This window comes from Ictidomys tridecemlineatus, chromosome 5 (genome assembly GCF_052094955.1).
Source record: "Ictidomys tridecemlineatus isolate mIctTri1 chromosome 5, mIctTri1.hap1, whole genome shotgun sequence".
Lineage (NCBI taxonomy): Eukaryota > Metazoa > Chordata > Mammalia > Rodentia > Sciuridae > Ictidomys > Ictidomys tridecemlineatus.
The window spans coordinates 160,971,668-160,994,454 of record NC_135481.1 but is presented as its reverse complement, the minus strand read 5'-3'; the positions used below and the strand labels follow the sequence as shown (position 1 = coordinate 160,994,454).

General features: G+C 33.8%; 1 protein-coding gene across 8 annotated transcripts in view; it reads left to right on the top strand.

Moving 5' to 3' along the window:
- The window catches only part of Macrod2 (mono-ADP ribosylhydrolase 2), a 1,956,002-nt gene that overhangs the window by 1,866,786 nt on the left and 66,429 nt on the right, over positions 1 to 22,787 (top strand). For all 8 annotated transcript variants that reach the window (XM_078051387.1, XM_078051384.1, XM_040275965.2 and 5 more), the window contains 2 exons: positions 11,197 to 11,271; positions 11,539 to 11,631. In XM_078051387.1, coding sequence (XP_077907513.1) covers positions 11,197 to 11,271; positions 11,539 to 11,631 — 168 coding nt within the window. The remainder of the gene's footprint in view (positions 1 to 11,196; positions 11,272 to 11,538; positions 11,632 to 22,787) is intronic.

Below are 22,787 nucleotides of genomic sequence, written 5' to 3'. Positions count from 1 at the left end.
AATTCAAAGCATAATAAATAAAAATAATTCCACAACTAGGTCTATTATAGTAAAACTGCAGAAACCAAAGATAAACAAAACTTATAAAAAGCAAATTTCACTTGTACCGATAGTTGATTTTCCCATAAATATAATGGAAATAAAATAACAGTACGGCAACATAGCTGCCAACCAAGAATTCTCAACCTAGGAGGGAAAAAAACATGTTTCAAGAATATAGGTTAATCAAGACTATTGCCAAACAAAATAAAAAGCATAGCTCATCACTGCTTTCTGGTGTTCTACAGTTAGGAACATACTCATTCCAAGTAGAAGGTCAAAGACAAAGGAAGGAATTAGAGCAAAGTAAATGGTAATTGGATAAATCAAAATGAATATTGATGGTACTAATCAATAGTGATAATAATCATAATGCCTTGTAGGAATTAAGATACACATTGCTTTAAAATATTCCACCATAATGACGTTTACTCAATAAGATAAATTTAAATGTTCTGGTGTTGTCCGGTGTCATGGAAGGTAATAGTACCAGTTAATTTTCAAATTTTATAAGACTCATGCTTCCCCAAGAGTCAGGAAATGAGATGAGCCCTGTGATTGCCCCAGCTAACTGCCTGGAGAGTTTCTAGGTTAGGGTTCAGAGAAGAATGAGTCCAGCTCTGGCAGAGTCCTGAGGATATTTTACAGACTCTTATTTTCGTCCAGGAGACAGAACTAAAGATCCTGGGAAGCTAAAGTGGCAAGAGTTTGCAGGGCAGAGTAATGGAGAGGAGAGATTTATACACAGGGGACACCGCAGAGATCCCCAGAGGGAATGCGGCAGTCTTCCCCTGAGTACTCTTTAGTGCATGCATATTTTAAAGGGGACTACCCGAGGCTATGTAAATAGGCTAAATGGCTTTAGGGAATTATACCTGAAGTTTATATGAAACTGGAATGAGTGCCTATTGCCACCAGACCCTGGAAAAGTTATTAATTCACAGAGACCTCAGAAGAGTTTTGCTTCTGTAGTAGAGCAAAACAAGCAGTAGACCAAAGGCTACTCTCATCCTCCATCATAAACTTAAAATGTTAAGACATTAAAGGATCAAATTATTTCTGAGTGGGACTGGGGTTGTAGCTCAGAGATAGCTAGCCCTTGCCTAACATGTATGAGGCACTGGGTTTGATCCTCAGCCCTACATAAAAATAAATACAATAAAATATTGTCCATCTACAACTAAAAAAAAAAAAAAAGAAAGAAAAGAAAAATTTAAAAAATGTTTCTGAGTAACCTAGCTAAATTTAAGAATTTAAGAATATTTATAAGTATATAAATATATCTCACATCCCACAAAGTAAAATTGACAAAATTTCCAGGAATGAAAAGAAGCAATTGGAAGATACTTCTCTGTGGCTCTTTCCTATCTCTACACATCTTGGGAGCAGAGGTCTGGTTCTGACCAGTTGTATCAAGAATGTTTATATAGCAAACAACCTTGGAAGACAGAGAACAGGCTTGCTGATAGCCTCAGAAGATAAGAGTAGTGTCTCCCTCAGATCAAAGAGCAGATATACTTAACTGTCCACAATAAAAGGTCCAGATTCTTGTCCACAATAAAAGATCCAGATTCTCCAGGTTCCCTTTGATACAACCCACCAAGTGTGCAACTATCACATATCCCCCTGATAATACCCTGAGGAAACTGTGCTCAGGGAATGGGAAAAAGTACTTTGGTTATTGCTATTGATCTGAACACTAAATTGTTCTTCATCTTTGACCTCAGAAATCTAAGTCTTTTGTCAGCATCCATGGAATCATGATGACTAGTTAACTTGTTAATTTGCAAGTAGATCAAAATCTCAGATCCTTCACAATATTTGACAGGAAGCAGGAATATAAGACTCGCAGCAGAAGTCAATTAATATAAATCAATTCAGAAGCAGCTCAGATGAGATAATTAGTATGACAGAACATACTAAAAGTTATCATAGCAGTATTCCATATCTCTAAAAAGCTAAAAGAAGTATTTATTATGTTAATTCATGACATGGAAGATATCAAAAGACCCAAATTGAATTTATAGTGATGAAAAGCAGTGTCTGAGGTAAATTACACTTAATGGAAAAACAATGGCAGAGAAGACACTATAGAAGAAAAGATTAGTGAATTTGAAGATGTAGCAATCCAAATTGAAACTATCCAAACTAAAACACAGAGAGAAAAAAAAATAGCTGAAAAAAATGAGAAGAGCATCAATAAGCTATAAAACAATGTGCAGGAAAATTCCAATTATAGTAATCATAAATTAGAATATCGGAAAACAGGTATGGGAACAACAGATGGAAAAAATATTTTTAAGTAAAAATGGATAAAATTTTCAATTATTTGATGAAACTATGAATCCACATATTCAAGAACTTCTAGGGCCCCCAAACAAAATAAAGATAAAGAAAATCATTCTAGCACATCATAATCAACTCAAAACCAGAAATAAAGAGAACAGTATAATAAACAATGAGAGAAAAAGTACAAGTTAGACAGGAAGAAAAAATAAGGATGAAGAAAATGTCTCATTGAAAACTACAATTGCATTTTTAAAATGTGGATGTGGATAAATTCCACAATGTAACGATAAACTGAAGAAGTTATGAACACATGTGTAGATCATCCTCACCTTACAATAGAGTTACATTCTGATAAACTCAATGTGAGTTGAAAATATGTCAAAAATGCATTTAATACTTCTCACCCACCAAACAACACAGTTGAGTCTAGTTTTCCTTAAATGTGCTCAGAACACATAGTAGAGCAAAAATAATCAAACCAAAGCCTATTTTTCTAATAAAGTAATAAATATTTCTTGCAAGTTATTAAATACCTACTGAAAGTGAGAAACAGAATGGTTGATGGTACACTTTCACAGCATTATCAAGTCAAGACATTGTTAAGTCAAGCCATCATAAGTTAGGGACCATCTATGTATCATAGAACTTAATTGATATCAAGTTCAAAAATCAGAGAAAAAATAACATACATTTAGAAAAACATTTTGGTAGTAAGACAATAAAATCTAGGTAGTGGTTACTCTGTTGGTTAAAGCTTGGTGTTTGGGAAGGAGGTACTGATTAGGAGGGAGCCACAAGAAAGACTTCTAGGCTAAACAGTTATTATAAAAACATATTTTGTTAAAGTTCCTTTTGTTTATTTAATTTGGTCCTATATATTTGTGTATATCTTCTTATATGTATGTCACAATTTTATTAAATAGTTAAAAGAGGAAGGAACTGAGGAAGGGAAAAAAGTATGAGGGAAGAAAGGAATCATTAATGGCAGAGGCTACAAAATAAAGACTAAAGTGTGGCACAGGGAAAGTTGCACATACAGTTGACTTTCATAGAGACTCAAAAGCTAAAAGTTCTGGGTTACAGATTCTAACAACATAAAGCTTTAAGAATATCCTTGATGCATGTAGATATGTAGATAATGACAAATATGAAGGAAAATATGTTAAGTTTTAAAATTCCCCCAAAAGCTCATATTAAATATGTAAGTATATTTAATAATGCAAATAATAATAATAAAATGTATCTAGCAATGTAGCCAAATCACAATGTATCAAATAAGATGACAGAAACACAAGCAAATAGTTATAGCAGTAAGTATAATTAAGTTACTTTATCAAGTATGAAAAGCTTTCAGATTGAATGAAATTCAATAAAATTGTAACATTTTAAAAGGATAATGTTAGAAAAAGTATATTTGGGAGATGAACATCAAAAGAAAACATGAAAAACTTCTTTAAAACTATCCAGTTAGAATTCTAGCCAAAAGCCTCAAGGGAGAAAGAGTTGGTTATCTTATATTGATAAAAAATTCAAATCCCTAATTAAATATAACAGTGATGGATCTTTGTCAGATGATGGGGCAAGATACAATACAAATAAAAACCTGTTGGAAATGGGATGGGGAATTCACAGATACAATATTATCAGCAATGAAAGAACAAATGGACTAAAAACGACGTGGAATGTTTTTAAAATGTGGTTAACAGTGTGGTCCTGCTGTAGGAGTAGACAGCTGATCAATGAAACAAACTGAAGAGTTTAGAAATAGACCCAAGTAGATCTGGGATTTCAGTACATATTCTAGCTGACATTTCAAAGACAGATCACTCAATAAATGGCATTAAGACAACTGGTTGGCTATTTGGAAAAGTAAGTTGAGTCCCAACCTCATTCCTTACACCAACATAAATCCCAGAAGGAGCAAAGATGAAATGTAAAAATGAAACTATAAAATATTAGAGTAAAAGAACCAAAGGTTATTTTTCAGCACTAAAGAGAAATGAGCTATAAAGCCATGAAAATACATAGCAGAAACTTACATGCATATTACTAAGTGAAAGAAGATAATCTGAAAAAGCTATACACTATGTGGTTCCAGTTATATCACATTCCAGGAAAGGCAAAACTCTATAGAGAGTAAAAAGATGAGTGGTTTCTGGAGTTCAGGTGTAGGAAGAATGAATGAAGAAAGCACAGAGGAGTTTTGGAGCACTGAAACTAGTCTGTATGATACCATAATGGTGGGTACAAGTCAATTATAACTTACAAAAGAAGAAATATAATAATTGCAAACTTGAAAATGATGGTCCTGTTACTTCTAGAAATGAAAATAAAATAGGAATGTGCTATCTTCTCTTTTTGAATAATTGAAAATACACACAATTGGTGGAAATAGGGTTTCCAGACACACATAAAAGGCATAATATTCTGTCTAACAGTTTTGGCAAAACCTAATAAATGATGAAAAGTTCATACTTGGATGGAAAAATTATGCTGCAGGAGTTTAAACTCAATTAACACCCAGCAAGAGCATGGAGATATTTATTCACAAAAATGTTCATTGCAACATTGTGCTTAATGGTGCCTGGGTGCACACACAGAAAAAGGAAATATCTGAAATTTCATCCAAAACATGGAATATTGTACATATTTTCAAAAGAAGGTTTCTGGAGAAATTGTCATCATGGTAGATGATGCTCATTAAAACATGGAATAAAATGGCAGGAATCAATATATTATACTCATGTGTCTGTATAAACGCATAAATATGTGCTCATGAACACATATACATGTCTAATATATAGATATACATGTATACAGACACAGAAATTAGTATGTAGGGATACAAATGTATGTTTATGTATATGTGTGCATATATGTATATGCGTGCATACACATTAAAAGAAAGATAGAAGTTCACAATTTTAAAAATGTTCACCCCTTAGTTGTAAAAATAGCTGTTAAGTCTCAATACTTAAAATCACAATGGGAATTGGAAAAGATTTTGATTTGAATAATAATAAAAATGCTACATACTAAAACTTGTGGAATGCATCTATAAGGAAATTGCATTTCTTGTTTCTTTCATAACTATAAGAAAAAATAATAATTTTAGAAATAATTTACATTTAAAGTGTAAATTTTAATGGACCTATAACAAAACCAGGAGTATCTAGGAAATAGTCAAATTCTTGCTAATCTAGTTTTAACTTTTGCTTTTAATCTGGGATATTTTTAGGCATGGTAAAAGAGAAATTTTGAATATTAGCAGCAATCAAGTTTCAAGCCTAACAACAGCAAAAAAAAAGGGCACATTTTCCATTATCTCTTTAAGAGAAGCATCAAAGAAATAGCCTTTGTTCTTAGAAAAATTTGAGCATCTAATAATCTGCCAACAATAAAACTAAGATGTTGTTGCTTTTGTTCAAAAGCAGTCCATTTGCAAAATGAGTTTAGGTTAAAACCCTAGAAATGCTTAATTCTAGACTGACATCCCCAGACCAATTTTTATGCAAATTAATTAAAGCAAGAGCTTTAGCTTGAGCCAAACTTAATTACCAGGCCTTCAAGAAACAATCATGTGATCTATTTCTAAAGCATAATGAATGGATTTTTGGATTATCTGTTCTAATGGTCCCCTCCCATTAGTATGGATGATTGAGTTCTCTGTATGAAAAATATATACATAAACTGTGGGATCCTTTGTGCTCTTTTGTTTCCTCTGCCAGGAGGGATTAGGTCAGAGGACTGTAGGGGGAATTCAAGCAGACAGAATATAGAGAGGCAAACATAAAGCTTGCCCCCGTGGGGCCAAGAAAGCAAGATGGAATGTGAAATGTCTGAGTGCACAGAGGGGAGAGCCAGGTGGACTGGAGAACCCCAGCAGCATCATCAATACACAGCGGGCGCCTGGATGCAGGCAAAGAGCTCACACATATCTTGTCTTTAATGTGCCAAATCTTGGCTTGGCTTGGGAATGAACAAACATGATCATTCTTGAACTTCAAAAATGAGCACTTCATTTCTTCCCTCAGTTTTTACTAACTTCATTTTAGAAAAAATAAAAGGGAAAAGAGGAAAATAGATGTATTTCTATTTTGAGTAATGATTGATGAAATGCATAAAGGACACAAGTGAAAACAGATCAGAAATAGAGACAAGTGAAGAGGGCAGGGGAGAGAACTGATCCCCAAAAAGCTCTGAAATGGCCTGTCATCTTCAAAGTGAAGTGTCAGGCCTCACAGTCCCCAAATCCCTGGTATTCATCAACAGCCTCAGACTGCCACCTCAGGCAGTCCCACCTTATCATCAGTGCCCCAGGCCCTGTTGAATTGTGATCTTCTCACTCTTGATTGAATCCTTCTGCAAATTTATCAAAAGCTGCATGGGGAAAGTCAGGAATGCCGACTGTGTCTACTCCCTGATTGCCCTACTCTCTCCCTTCATTGTACAGACAAAGTCAAATCACAAAGAATGAGTTAAAGATTGCAGCTAGGACCTTGGTATAATGATTAGATGTGATAGTCACTTCCCCATATTAGCAATGATAGACAGCATCATTCAATAAATAGTGGAGGTTCCCTCTTAATATCAGCCACCCATAATCAAACATGGATGTGCCTGGACACTTCACCAAGAAATATAGGAACCTAGGAGATATTCTAGTGGCACATTCTAACCACCCCCATCTCCCCCTAAAAAGATAATGAACTTGAGGGAGAAGAAAAGAATATTTTTGCAAATGGGAAAGAATGCTAAATGGGTACAAAGGCAAGAAGAAATATGTTTAGAAAATGATGAATATTTGGTATAGGGAGAACGCTAGTTGATTTTGCGAAAGACACAAAATTAGATAGTCAAGAAAAACAAGTTACTTAACCAGTTAGTTTTCTAGAATTCAAGAATGGGGACTGAGAAAAAAGGAATTTGATTTGGCTACATGCACACCATACACACACACATACACACAATTTCATCACAAATGCATGTACACACCCATACAAGAGAAAATTTAGCCAGAAATGTTTCTTCTATGATATCACTGAGGGCTTTTTTCTCTACCTTTAAAGCTTTCTCATCTTAATTATTAAATTATAAAATGTTCAATTCTTATAAAATATATGATAGCAAAATGAAAATTCTGTAACTTAAAATCCTGCCTACCATTCGAAGGTAATCAATGTTGAAATCTGAGATAAAAGACTTCCAGTTTTTTGTCTGCACTGATATAAATATGAAGAAAGGCACGTGTGTGTGATTTTAATCAATGGAAGTGTAACTGATGTGATACAGCAATCTGTATAGGGGGTAAAAATGGGAGTTCATAACCCACTTGAATCAAACTGTGAAATATGATATATTAAGAACTATGTAATGTTTTGAACGACCAACAATAAAAAAATCAAATCGTTTCTATTTTAAACCTCATAATATATTTTCTGTCCTGTTTATTATCATTTCTCATTCCCTTTTGCTCACCATCTCTGCTTCCTTCGTGTACTTTCATTCGAGAGTTTGATACCTAAAACATCAGTTCATTTATCTATAGGGTTTTTCTCTTCTATAACATCAACTATAGATATTAGTACTGTCACTACACTTTTAGGTTAATAGATTTTTTTTCTTATTTTCTCACTCAGTTTCCTGTTCATCAGTTCACCTTTTCATTTCTTTGTTCATTATTGCTCATAGTGTCAACAACAAATACATTTTCTGTAGTTTTTGTTTTTCTGAACACATCTTTTATAAAAGCAGTTTTCCTTAACATAATTCTCTTATGTTTCAATTTTTAAATACCCTTTTTGGATAACTGGAAATAGTCATCATGGTAAAATGTTTCTCAGGAGAAAAACTGAAAATATGCCCTTTATTTTTTTTGTGTGTGTGTGATTCATATTAGTATCTTTCCTTTCATCCAGCCATTTTGATGTCTACCTAGTATTAATTTAGAGAAAATCTGGAATTCAAAAACTGTGGCTCAGTTTTTTTTTTAATCAGAAAAAATTAGGTTGGTATCCTCGCCTCTCATTTCTTGAGGCTGATTTTAGAATTTTACATTTATCCTTATTAAGATTCATATTATTTCACTTAGTGTATTGTTTCAATTTTGATTTTGTTGTCCAATTCATTCCTCTTAGTACTCTGTCATGCTATAATCTTCTAGAAGTGGTTTTATCAAAAAGTTGGAACCCTGTATTACATCTTCTTAGAAAGTGCTCATTCAATATTTAATGCCTGTGATGTGAAACTATCTACTTTTTGAGGACAGCACTCTATCTTATTTAAAAATCTACTCCCAATACCTGACATAGTTAGCATTTAATGAGACTCCCTACGTGGTTGAGTTTATTAGCTTTACCTCACTGTGACCAAAATACCTAACATAACCAAAAATTATTTCCTACTATTCATCAGCTTCACATCTGGGTTTATGTTCAAGTGAAATGAATACATAGTACAACAAAGGACCTGTACAAATGTTTTTTAGCAGTGTTATTCATAATAGTCCCAAACCAAAAACAGTGCTTACATACAGCATAGTATATTCAGACAAGTAGAATAATACATATCAATGAAAAATAATGACCACTGTAAGCATGAAGCAGCTAAAATTAATTTCACAGACCAGACAGCAGGTCTTGCAAAAATAAGACACAAAATAGCATTTGTTCTGTGTATATGAAAAACAACAACAACAACAATAAAAAAAAACTGTTGCTTGTTGGGGGGCATCAATAGAAGGAAGCCACAGGTGCTAGAAATGCTCTTCCTCTGGGTGATACTTACTCATAAAGATACATGTGTATTTATGTAAGGAGTCATTTAAGCTGTACACTTAACAATTTTTGTATTTTATTATATGCAAGGTAGACCCTACTTTACAAACTCAAATGCAAAAAGATATTTTCCAGTCTAAACAAAAATAAATAAAAGAGATATTTGTGGTATTTGTGGTTAGATATACCTAGTAACAGATTTTGAAAGCAGAATGTGGATCACAATATTTACCTTACCAGGACAATGTGATGATTAAGGATAATAGATGTGAAGCATCTAGACAAAGTATGGTATTTTTTATGAGATCATTAACTAGCAGATACACTTATATCCCATAGACCAGTGCTTCTCAAGCTTTAGCATGCACACAAATCTACGGAGATCTCATAAAAATGTCGGCTTTGATTCTATAGGTCTGGAGTGAGGCCTGAAATTCTGCATTTTTTAAAAACCTTCCACATCATTCCATTTCCACTTTCCCACTGACCATAATTTGAGTAGCAATGGAAGGAATGGGGAATTTTCGGCAGGGGAAAGATCTTGATCAAATTTATGTTTTAAAAAACCATTCTACTATTGATGCACAAAATCGATTATAAGAGAATAAGATGAAAGATCCAAGAGACACATGCTGTACCCCTGGTGAGGAAAAGGAGAAGAGGAACGTAATATGGGAAAAGAAACATTCTGCAGAATCATCAGTACTTGGGATTTCATTGAACTTTAGCTAGGAGTAATGAAAGAAAGTTATTAAAGACAGCTTGAGGTTTTATCTTCAATGATCAGATATGTAAATATGCTTTAGTTTTAATAATTTTATCAGATCCTTTTGATAACAATTGAGCTCAGGAGGAATGGATGTCATAAAAAAAGACTTTTTTTCCCATCAGCGTCACATTAAGAGAGAATGAATCAAGGGAAAGTAATATAGAGGGTAGTTTAATGACAGTTGTATCAAATGGGAAGATAAAGGATGAGGGGTTGTATATATCAGCATTATTACAGTATCAAGTGAGCCCCAAAGTTTCATTAGACAACAAGGATGTGTTGCATTTATGCCTGGCCCTGTTTGTCTTTGCTCTAAATGACTTTATTCCAGGATCTAGACTGATAGAGCATGCTTTGTTAGGAGCAAAGGAGCTGGAGGAAGCATGCAATGGAGCTTAAGCTTCTGCTTGGATGTAGTGTACATTACATGTCTTCCAGTGGCATTTTGTAGACCAAGTCACATGAACAGGCCTGATGTCTATGGGGGTGGCAGCATATACTTTACCCAAAGAGGCCTATACAGGTCACATGGTAACAGTTAGGAAAATATAGTTCTCTTACAGGAAGAAGGAGGGACAAGTTGAAACAATAATGCTGCCTATCCCAGGGATGTACCCGAGCAAACAACCCAAGCTTCTCTGTGTCCTTTTTGATCCTATAACTCATCTTAGCTCTGGATTTTTTTTTTTAAATTCAATAGTTAAATACCCTCAATACAAAATATTTCATTAGCATGAGGCAAAATAGACACATTTCTATTTCCTCTGTTAATGAGAATTTAAATGTTTAAAACGCTCAAGGGGAGGGAAAGGAGAGTAGCCCGGGGGAGAGGAAGAAAAGTGAATACTGGATAATCAGCCTTGAAGTAATCAAGAGTTGACTGAATTCTCTCCTGATCTTTCCTATATCTAATAGACGACTTCAGAGAAAAGTTGAGCTGTTACATGATCTATTCCTGTGTGCTCCCATTACTCAAGTTTTTAATGCTCTGTTGATAAAAAAAAAATAAAATAAAATGCAATTGCAAGTAACATTTTGATTTTTTGGAATCCTTAATATCGAAAATATTTATTTCTTAAAAGGTAGTTAAATGTATGAGCTAAATAATAATTACAACAACCAAAGAGGAGACTCATGGGCCCAAATTATCTCACAAAACTTGATATAAACTTGATCATTTGAAAAATGATATTGTTGCCCTCTGTTTCAGTTCAAAACTGTTCTGTATCTCTCCATGCATTATTGAAGCATTTTCAAACCAGGGATAAAGCTATGGTCATGCATATCACATTTCTTTTATTTTTCAATCACTATTCTTAACAGGAGAAGAGAACGATTCAACAAAGAATGAAACGAAAATTGAGACAGAGTCCCAGAGCTCATATATGGAAACCGAAGGTACTGAAAACAGAATATATTGTTATCAGAGAATGAGATGAAGCTGTGAACCATGACATCTATATATAAAGTGTGTGTGAGTGGCGTGCATGTGTGTGTGAGGCAAGAGTCCTGGAGGGTGACAAACAACAGTTTACTGCTTTTTGAGCCTCCTGAAACTTGAAGGAATGAAGAACAACTTTTAACTTTCTATGCTGTACTCCCTGTGTTTTGTCAATGATGCCAACTGCAACATCCCTGAGTCTCTATTGGCCTCTTTCTATTTAGAGCTTTCATCAAACCCAGAAGATACCACGATTGTGGAGCAGCCAGAAGTGATTCCACTGACAGATGACCAAGAAGAAAAGGAAGGTGGAAAAGGTAGGACCGCTCTTAAATAAACCCATCAAGAGTAGAGAGCTTCCTTGTATTCCTACCCAGAGCTCAACTATCAAAGTTATCCTCATGCAATCGCAGTCTGTAAAGGGGGAAAAGGAACATTCCTTTAACCTTGAACCTGCCTTTGAAACTAGAGTAAAATTTAGATACTTGTAACATCTTTTTTGGTTTTCCTGCTTTTCAAACAGAATGAAGATGCTTTTGTTATTCACTGAGGTTCAAGTTAAGTTTTTAAAATTCTAGTGTTGAGAAGATCTGTAAGAAATCAAAATTATGCACTACTGGGAAAATTCCTAAAAAATCTTATGGCTTTAAAAACATAAATTAACCTTTTGTATTGATTTTATTCTGTCTTCCTTTGCATGGTAGTGATTAAAGAAGTAATTTATGTAAAATACACTCATCATCACATGAACCTTTCAATTTGCAAGCTTCTCCTGATAATCTTGGGATACAATAATATTGAATACTGTTTTTAAAAATGAGTGAGGTTATAATGATTTCTGAGGATTAATGAGGAATGAACACTTTGAAAATATTAAAGTAATATTTAGGGCAATAAGCCAATATAATAGAGTGAAGATAGGAATCTTTTATAAAAATCCATTTAAAAACTATTATCAAAAAGTTTTGTATTTATTGAGGAACTTGAGGGATGCAATTTTTAAGAATAAAGCAATCTCTTTAAAAAAACTCATAAAATAATTTGTCTGCTGCACTATCTCATAAATCATACTGTTCTTAAATAGGTATTTGGAAAGCAGTTGTAAGGTGATAACTTGATAGACCTTGTTTATAGAACAGTGTGATCAATTTTGCTTCCAAATTAAAACACAGACATGATCTCAATTGTAAAATCAGGTCAATAGCAACTACAGCTTCCAAATTATGAACAATTCTTGGCAGGGGCATTGATACAGTTTAATTGCTAAACTAACTTAGTAATTGTGACACTTTTCAAAAATTTTCCACTGTATTTGTATCACAATATTCTTCCACATCTATATCTGTATGGACGTTTTCTCTATTGCAAATCCTAGTGAAGCCTCATGCCACCATGTTCCTGGCAGGCCAAGTGAATGGTACATTTGAAGTATTTATGTCTGACAATGATGAAAGAAAATTAATGCAACCTTTACTCAGATTCAGATACATGATATAGTTCCCTTTGATTCTAATCCTAAAATGAAAAACACACATTGTGTGCCCATTTACTTAACTTTTCATTGCAGAAATTATTTGCTTTGTATATTGCGCCTGAAGAAATGCAAATGAATTAAAGAACATCAAACAATGGGTACATTTTCCTCCTTTTATCTTGACCTGTAAACGGAAAAAGCTCACATTTACATTTCCCTAGCAGGGAACATTTCTCCAATTACTGAAAAGTTAAATACCTGCTTTTCCTCTCCTCCTTATAGGTATGCCAGTCCTCTTCTGTATATGATGGAATGGCAGGTCAAAATCTGCTACGTGTTTGTAGTGACCTTAAACCTGAATTTCTTTATCAAAATGTGACTTTTTACTCTAAAAGAGCAATACCAGTTGGCTTATGTTAACCATGTTTTCCTTTTCTGTCTTTATCATACTTATCTTGGCCCAGCTTTGAATATTTCTGCAACTTCAATTATTTCAAATTGAAATAACCTTAAATGTATGACCTCTGTCATCTTATACTTTGCATCAAAGTAAGAATTGAGAGTTATTTTGTTGTATTTAAGAAAAGTACTTGCCTTCTTCCCTTTTCTGCTACTAATAATATACCCCAGACTGGTTAAGTTATAAAGAAAAGAGGTTTATCTTGTTGGGTGTTTCTAGAGGTACAACATCAGGGGCCCCCATCTGGTCATGGCCTTCTTGCTAGTAGAGCTTTGGGGTGGCACAGAACATCACATGGCAAGAGACAGAGAGTATGCAGGTGTATGTGTGTGTATTCTGAATAGAGCTATAGGATTCGATCATGAGGGCTCAACCCTAACAGTATGATCAATTTTGCTTCCAAATTAAAACACAGACATGATCTCAATTGTAAAATCAGGTCAATCACTTTCCAAGGTCCTCACATCTAAACTCCAGGGTCCGATTAAACTTCCACCCATTTAATGCCTCACAATGGAGATTAAATGTCTGTATAGGAAGCCACATGGGATATTCAAAGCATATCCAAACCATAGCAGTACCCAAAGGAAATGAGGACAGAGTAGATTCAGGGTGCCCTATAGTAGTTCTTCTACCAATGACAAGTGAGGTGACCTTAAGTGAGTTATTTCACTTAATTTCTTTCAAGTTCCTCATCTGTGAGATGGTGATGACAAAAGCAGCTGTCACATATTATTGTGGTGACATTTCAAATAGTAACATGTAAAACAGTTATAACAATACCTGGCACAGAGGAAGCATTCCATAGTATTTATTATTTAACATAGTTTGATAGAACGACGGCAAAGTCAAAAGAATCTACATGCAAATTTCCCAAGTTTATTCATTCATTGTTCTTAAGTATTTTGAATCCATAAAAACTTCACATAGTCTACATCATCCTTCAGCAACAAATGGTCCTTCACTTTTGATTGACAGTACCACCTTATGAAGGAAGTTTTGATATGGCTATAAACCTACATTATTACCTATTTTATTTAATACAGATAGAGCAAATAATAGAAGTTGGAGTTTGAGGCAATTTTTTCATTTATAAATTTCAATCTCTTCTGTTTAAGAAATGATAATAAAACCATAATTTCTATTTGCAATGATGTCATTGAGCTATTAGTGAATTTGCAAAAGAAGCATAGTAAATAAATTCAAAGAAATCAAATTTATTTTGCTTTCTTTTGATTCATATAAAGTCTTTTTCAAAAACATTTTGAGGCTATAGCCCCAGGTTCTGTGTATATTTGCAAAGTAGTCTCCTAATGGAAAGTTGCACAAATGTATTAAGAATTATCTATGAACAAAAAAATGAGTATTCTATTACATTTGTAGAAATATTTTTATAGCTCTAAAACTATTGGTTCTCCTTTAATATGAGAATCTTTCTAAGCAGAAAGAAAATGGTTTCTTTAAAAAAAATTCCATACCAGGAAAAATGTGTAACTTCTTTCTCTGATTTTGCAGCATTTTATAAGATTAGAAAATGTAGATAATCTTCAGGACACATCTTCTATGGCTCCCAGGTGTAGGAGCACAGATGTTGCAACATTAAGTTCTGAAGTTAGCTCTACCAAAATATGGATTTTAAAAAGAAGGAAAAATATTCAGCAGAAGTTCACGCTGATAAAATTACACAATAGCATAATGGACATGTCCCTGGGAGACCTAAAATACAAAAATTTCAACTGGCATAAAGCGAAGTTTCACATATGGTAGCTTTTCTCATAGAGCCACATCGCCTCTTCCTAAATGAGTCCAGTTTTATGCTTCCCAGCAGGATCTGCAATACATATAAATCCAGTAGAATAACATCTTTTAGGTTAATAACCAAATAGGAAAGAATTACGGGAGATCTTCTCTAAAGGAGTCTCATATTGTAGTATAAGATCTATATATACAGTTAGCATTCAAATGTTTTTCATAAGATTTTTATTTCTAGTTGAATTTAGAAATTTTTGACATGGAATCTCAACCATACCGACATTGCATTATTATTATACAGCAAAATTTCCATTTATGTTTTCTTATGAATATACATTGAGCTTTTACTCCACCTGTTACATGTTATGCACATATTCATTCCCAATTATTTTTTGTATATCAGTAAGCATAATACAGAATGACAGTATTTTATCTGTTTACCTAAGGCTGACCAAAATGTTAACGGAGGTTTAAGATATATCATGATCTAAGGTTTTCTTGGCAATAGATGGATCTAGACAGGCATATGAGCAAAAAGTTAAGGGCAAGCCAATGACAAGTCTATTATCGTGCCATTAGGCTTATGTTTTGGCAATTTACCAGCATGACCATTGGACAAAGAGCCATGGCTTTTATCCCTGGTTGTGTGATTGCTGGCAATTCTTTAACCTCTAAGAATCCATGTATTTAGGGTAGCTATTAGAGACATAATCCAGGCAGTTAATATTCTCCAATTTTGTTAAGTTTGCTCAAAATGGCAATTCAGAAGAATCACATTCTTCATGAAACAAGAATGATGACATGGAAGCCAAGGGTTATTAATACACTAAGAGCTGAAGTCTTGGTTTTTTTCCAGTTTTATTTATGTTATTCTATAATGTGCAGAGGTACCTTAGACCAGGCAAAAAGGTAACCAGATTAACCATATTTTATATAAGAACTCATTTACTCATCATTAGTTAGCTAATATATCCCATGAAGGTACTTAAAGATGGAAATGCCTTTGAGCTTAAATTAGGTTTACACACAAAACCTGGAACCAGACTAGATTTTCATCATCATCTTCTTTAGTTCACATGGGAAACATCTTTCCTCATAACTCCTCTGGCTCCTGTTTCATTTTTCCATGAATTCATGGTACATGAGCCTCTTCCTCTTCTCTTACCAATCAAATCTGTTAGAGAATTTATCCTGTCTACAAAACACCACTGTACAGTGCTAGGTGCTTTCCATTATTGATGGGATTCCTGCATCGCTGACAGAGCTTTGAAAAGCAGTCTCTGTGCAACAACAACGTAGCCATATATAGGATCAATAATATTTGAGCTTTCATATCCAGCCCGTGTTCACTGCTACAGAGAATCATAGTGTTTAGCCATATGTTCGATTCATGCAAAACATTGTACAAAATTGAATAATAAACTCTGCTCAGAACTGGGCTTGATTTCCATCACCATCTCGCATCTTGAGTAATAAATTAACTTACCAGAACTTTCCATCTTCAGAAAATCTTACTATCACCCATCTTTCTAAAGGAAATCAATTTTAGCAATACTGCATTTTTCACATTAGCAGCACTATTATTTAGTTTTCCAGGGCAGTTTCCTTTTCAAATGATTTTTTTTTTCTGGCCTTCTTTCCTAATCATATTTTGTAGCTGGAATTTGTCAACAAAGATTTGTTTTAAGGTGTAAGTTAAATCAAAAAGGCTGGGCCCTGTTTGTGCTTTATGAATATTTAAAAGTGTTTAATGAAATTCACTGTATTGGTTAAATACACTGAACATAAAAATTACTAAATTTTAAGCTAAAATGTTTAAATTTTCTACATATCTTATATGTATGTAATATAAGTTGATATAGAACCAATTTACTCAAATTACACTGTATAAAGTAAGAACTAAGTATAGATACAATGTTTAAATTATTGCAACATGATTTTTAGATTTATTTATTTATTTATTGTAGTAGCACTAGGGGTTGTGGATTGAACTCAGGAGCACTCTACTACTGAGTTACAACCTTAGCCGCATGCCCAACCCCTGTCTTTTTTTTTCCCCCCTTAATTTTGAGACAGTGTCTCACTGAATTGCCCAGGCTATCCTTGAACTTGCAATCTCGTGTCAGCCTCCAGTTATCTGGGATTATAGGCATGTGCCACAGGGCCTGGATAAATTTATTTTTGGAATATTAATCTTCTTTCTGTTTCACCCTCAAACAAATATGTAACTAACCTATAAACTAACAGAAGAATGCAAAGTCTATTCACTGCTATAATAATACTGATTCACATAGTAAGTATATGTATATCCATATATATGTATAAGCATATATAAATTTAGACAGCATGAATAAAGTTCACTTGTAGCTACCTCACAAGGAAGTTATTCAGCCCCCTTGAATTTGTCCAAATCCTCCAGCTTGCTCTGAGCATCTTTTAAGATCAAGAAAAGATATTGCCCTGAACCTCCATCTTACTTGTTAGAAGGAATCAACAGTCCCCTTTGATATCTGAGAATTCTGTTTCTTCCAATCCTGAGATCCAGGTTCCAGCCTCTGGTGACTTCCCACTTTGGGCCTTTGCATTTTGTAAGAGTCTCTAGTCCTCATTTTGTCGCCCACTCAGATAGTCCCACCTACTTGGACACCTCACATCCCTCCTGAAGTACCACACACTCAAAGATGTGTGTGAGCTTAAGTGAATGTTAAAATCAAAGGTTGCCATTAATTATTAGTCCATCCCCATCTGGAGACTTTTCAGAGATCATCTCTTCTAATAACTCTCTAGTATCTAGCTACATCCTGAATCTTCTCTTATTTGATTTCCTCCCCTCTCTAATCTCCCCACCCTCAGTTTCATTTCCAGTTAAACTTCATCTCATGTCTAGATCAGTCTGGTCATGTCCTGAAGTATATGATTTTTACAATCATGTGGCTTATCAAAGTAATTTACAAAAGCCAAAATTCCCTTAATGTGGAATTCTGACTTCAAATGCTGAACATTTTTTTCCCTGACTGAAACACTAAAATTCTGCAACTCTGTCCACAAATTACCTGAATTCTTTTCGAAACTAGTGAAAAGAATAACTTTTATTTGCATCCAAACGTAATTTTGTTTTATATATACTACATTTCACATCCTAGAATTTAAAATTAATTTCCTCTAAAGTAGTTAGTATCACTATTAATATTTGGTGATTTGTTCATTATATTTAGTTTAGTCTCTCTGACATTATGAAATGCTAAATTGTAATTTTCAGAGAGATAAAATCATGACTGCCATACAAATATAAAACGAATATATGTAAAATATTTTATTTAAATCATTCATTAGTGAGGAAACCAGGAAGATATTAAAATCAGTTCAAAATAATATTTGACATATGTATATATGTAACCATATATATGCATGTAAAATTAACTATTTATTTATGGATATACTTATGGATATATACCTAGTACATATTTAATTAGGAATTCTGAATATATGGATATATACCCAGTACATATTCAATTAGGAATTCTGAATGTATCCATTCAAACACTCACAATTCAGGAGCACCAAAATTTTCAGAACTGACTTTTATCACATAGGACAATAAAATGTATCCTTTCTTTCCACCAGACAAAATTCATCTTCATTGCTCTGAACAAATCTCATTTTCTTTATCACAAGTTTTCTGCAAGTTAACTTCTACCTCTATAGATGTGTGAGACAGTCTAGTGAATAGAAAGGAATAATATACTCTTGTAGAATCAGATGATTCCAGATAGAAAGATGGACAATACCCAGCATTCCATTGAATTGACACTCAGGGATGTCTTTTTTCCATTGTCAAATCTTAGACAATTTTTCTTAACAGTACACTGAAGGTAAAATCGACATTTTTACCCTTTTATCCACTTCACTGTATTCATTGTTAACTATTTGACACATTTAACAGGCTGTGTTAAAATACTAAGATAATATTGGGGTAGGGTAGGAGCCATCAATTATACCTGAGACTATAGCTTACTTGCTTTCTATCATTTTCTGCAAATAACTGCTATCCTATAGATACTGTAAGCTATGCTATATACACTTTGCTGTACCCATACACATACCACACACTGTTAAACTATACACATATTGGAGATGTAGATGCACTTCTATGATGCATCAATTGTAAGATGGACCATTGTTTATGAATTAAGACTTTTAAAAAATCTCAGTAATTGAAGTAGAACCACCATTCTACTGTTTCTATGACTTTGAATTTTTTAGATTGAACTCATGAAATTATACTATTTATCTTTCTCTGTTTATCTTATTTGACTCAGCAATATACCCTCAAGATGCATCCATCTTGTCCCAAATAGCAGGATTTCCTTCTTTGTTATAGCTTAATGACATGCTGTGTGTATATGTTCTATAATGTTCTATTATATATCACATCTTCTCCATTTATTCATCCACTGATAGACATGTGGATTGTTTCCATGTCTTGGCTATTATGAATGATGCTACAATGAACATGGAAGTGCAGTTGTTGAGCTACACATGGATGTGTAAATATGTTTATTTGTACACTACAAGTGAGACTTACATTTTATTGCAAACTAGAGAGATCCTAATAATAACTATTTGTAGTGAAAGACCATTTAAGGGACAGAACTAACAAATGCACTTCTAGTCTATAGCACAAGTGGGCTAGGCAGGTAGAGATTGGAGTAATATGGATGTGTAAATATGTTTATTTGTACATGCCCAGAAGTGGGATTGCTGGATCATAGGGTAACTAGTTTTAATTTTTTTAAGGAAACTCCATGCTGTTTTCCACAATGGTTGTACTAGTTTACTTTCCTACTTACACTGTATAAAGATTCCCTTCTCTTCACACTAATACTTGTTAGCTCATGTCATCTTGATAATAGCTATTCATAATAACTGTAATATCACATCTCTGGTGGATTTGACTTGATGATTGGTGATATTGAATACTTTATTATATACTTCTGGGCTATATGTATGTCTCCTTTGGAGGAATGTCATTTCAGATTCCTTGCCCACTTTTTAAACCAGGTAATTTATTTCACTGCTATTTAGTTGAATAAATTCCTTGTGTGTTTTTTTACTTTAAAAAAACAATTTTTATTTTTGTTGTTCTTTTCTATTGTTTCTATATTCTCTTTATATTTCATTAGAGATTAATGATCTCTCTAATCTTTATTTCTTTTTTTCTACCATTGAAATTGGTTTGTTCTTCTTTTCTAGTTTCTTGAGGTATAGTTAGGTTGTTTAATATCTCTCTCTTTTTTGTTTTCAGAATGTAGGTCCTTATGACCTTACATTTCCCTCTTTATACCACCTTTGCTATATCCTGTGAGTTTTGATATGTTATGAGTTTTGTATTTGTGACTCAAGATTTTTTTATTTCTTTTTTTAATCTTTTTCTTTGACCTATTTGGTTGCTCAGGGGCATTTGTTTAATTTCCATTTATTTTGTGAATTTTCCAAAAGTCTTCCCATTATTGATTTCTAGTTTCATAGCATTATGATCAGAAAAGGTGTGAGGAGAATGTGCACTCCACTACTATGGGATGAAATGTTCTGTATGTCAGTCACATCAACTTGGTCCACAGTGTTTGTTCAAACCCACAATCTCCCCATTAACTTTCTTTCTGAATGTTCTAGCCATCATTGACATTGGGGTTTTAATGTTCTCTGTTGCTGGCATATTGTTTGTTTTACCTTTCAGTTCTGTTAGGGCTTATTTTTACATATTTAGATGCTCTGATGTTTGGTACAGAACTGGTAAATATCATACAGGACAATTAAAAATCTACCATTGTTATATCTCTTTGATTAATTGATCCCTTTACAATTATATAATGACTTGCTTTTGTTTCATGACTATTTTTTAAAGTCTGTTTTGCTAACATATAGTCACTTTTGCTCTCTTTTGACAACTCAAGCTGTCAACAAAAGCCAGAGTGGTGTAGGGATGTTCTCAAAGCAGAAGTACATAGGAGCCCAAAGCTGGGGTGGGACCATATAAGGACTTCCTGTATCCCAAGGAGTGTGGACCTGTAGTCTTGCTGGCAGCTCAATGACAGTCATATGGTTTCATCATCAATTCTTGTGTTTTTCATGTTAAATCACAGACTCTAGTCAGTAAAGACCATAAAATATTACATTTATTGCATTTTCCTGGCCTTTGGTATAGGAGGACTCATATGTAATTACATGAAATCTAAATTTCAGGGCCCATAAGTTAAGTTTTATGAGAACATGCAAAGCTTAAAACATTTACTACCTGGATCTTTACAGAAAAATGTTGCTGAGCCCCCACTTATAACATCTGAATGCAGCCCAGATTCCCCTGAATCTGAACTCCCTCATTTTGATTCAAGAGCTCCCAAATTTTGAAGTCTTTAGCAACACACATAGACACATATGCATGAACTTGAGATGTTTCCCTTGAAAGACAGATTTATTCCTACAACATTATGCCCTTCTGTAGGCACACTCTGTTTGCAGAGCTCCCTAAACTGAAAGATTGGAAGAAAATAACTTCCTCTAATGTCAGCCTCTGTGAAAAGGGTTCCAAAGCAACCTGTCTTGGGTCTCAAGCTTTTCAGGCCATAAGTAGAATCAGGAAACCCCTATAACTCAGAAGCCTGCTCTCTTACTTTGACTAGGCTTTATCATCTTGCCAGTCTAATTTTACTTGGCTCTTTCTCTCTTAGAAATAAAGTTTTAAGTTTTCTTTGAACACATTTTCTTTTCTTTGGCCACTCTTCATAAAAGGGAGTTAGTTCCATCTACTTCCCAGTAATCTGATCTTGGCTTTTTTTTTTTTTTAAGCATACTACAAGTGAGACTTATATTTTATTGCAAAGTAGAGATGCTAATAATAACTATTTGTAGTGAAAGACCATTTAAGGGACATAATTAACAAATGCACTTCTAATCTATAACATAAGTGGGCTAGGCAAGTAGAGATTGGAATAATATGGATGTGTAAATATGTTTATTTGTACATTTTTTTGTAAAGACCTAAATATTATACATGTATATAGTTTGAAAAAGATAACCAAATGCAGATACTGGCTCAAGTAGAAGCTCAACATTTATTTAAATAAAATAAAATTATTTTATTTAAAGTAAATAAATAGCACAAAACTATCATATCAGCCAGGCACGGTGGCACATGCCTGTAATCCCAGCAGCTTTGGGAGGCTGAGACAGGAGGATCACAAGTTCAAAGCTAGCCTCAGCAATGGCAAGGCAATAAGCAACTCAGTGAGGCCCTGTCTCTAGATAAAATACAAAATAGGACTAGGGATGTGGCTCAGTGGTTGAGTGCTCCTGAAATCAAACCCTAGTACCAAAAAAAAAAAAAAAATACTATTAGGTCATGTTTTGGCTGAGATATTTATTGAATGTGGATTTAGGTTTGACCATTTCACTTGACTCATCAGATGCAAGACCTTCCAAAGTACTTATTATGTATAGCAAAGGTATAACCCATTCTGATTTGGATTTCAAGTGTAAATGCTCTTTTTCTCTGCTCTAGAAGGAAACTCAATTTCTTTTCATTACTCTTTATACATCAGGTGCCTTCATTTCAGCACAGTATGTAAAGAGCAGGTGGTATAGGGAGTACTTTGAATGTTAATTATTTTTTTCATTTATTTCACTGTGAGGATTTACCTTTCAATTTGTTTTTATAATCAAGATGGAAACAATTAAGGAACTTGCTGCTCGAATGTTTCACTACATTTATTTTATGACATCTGCTGCAA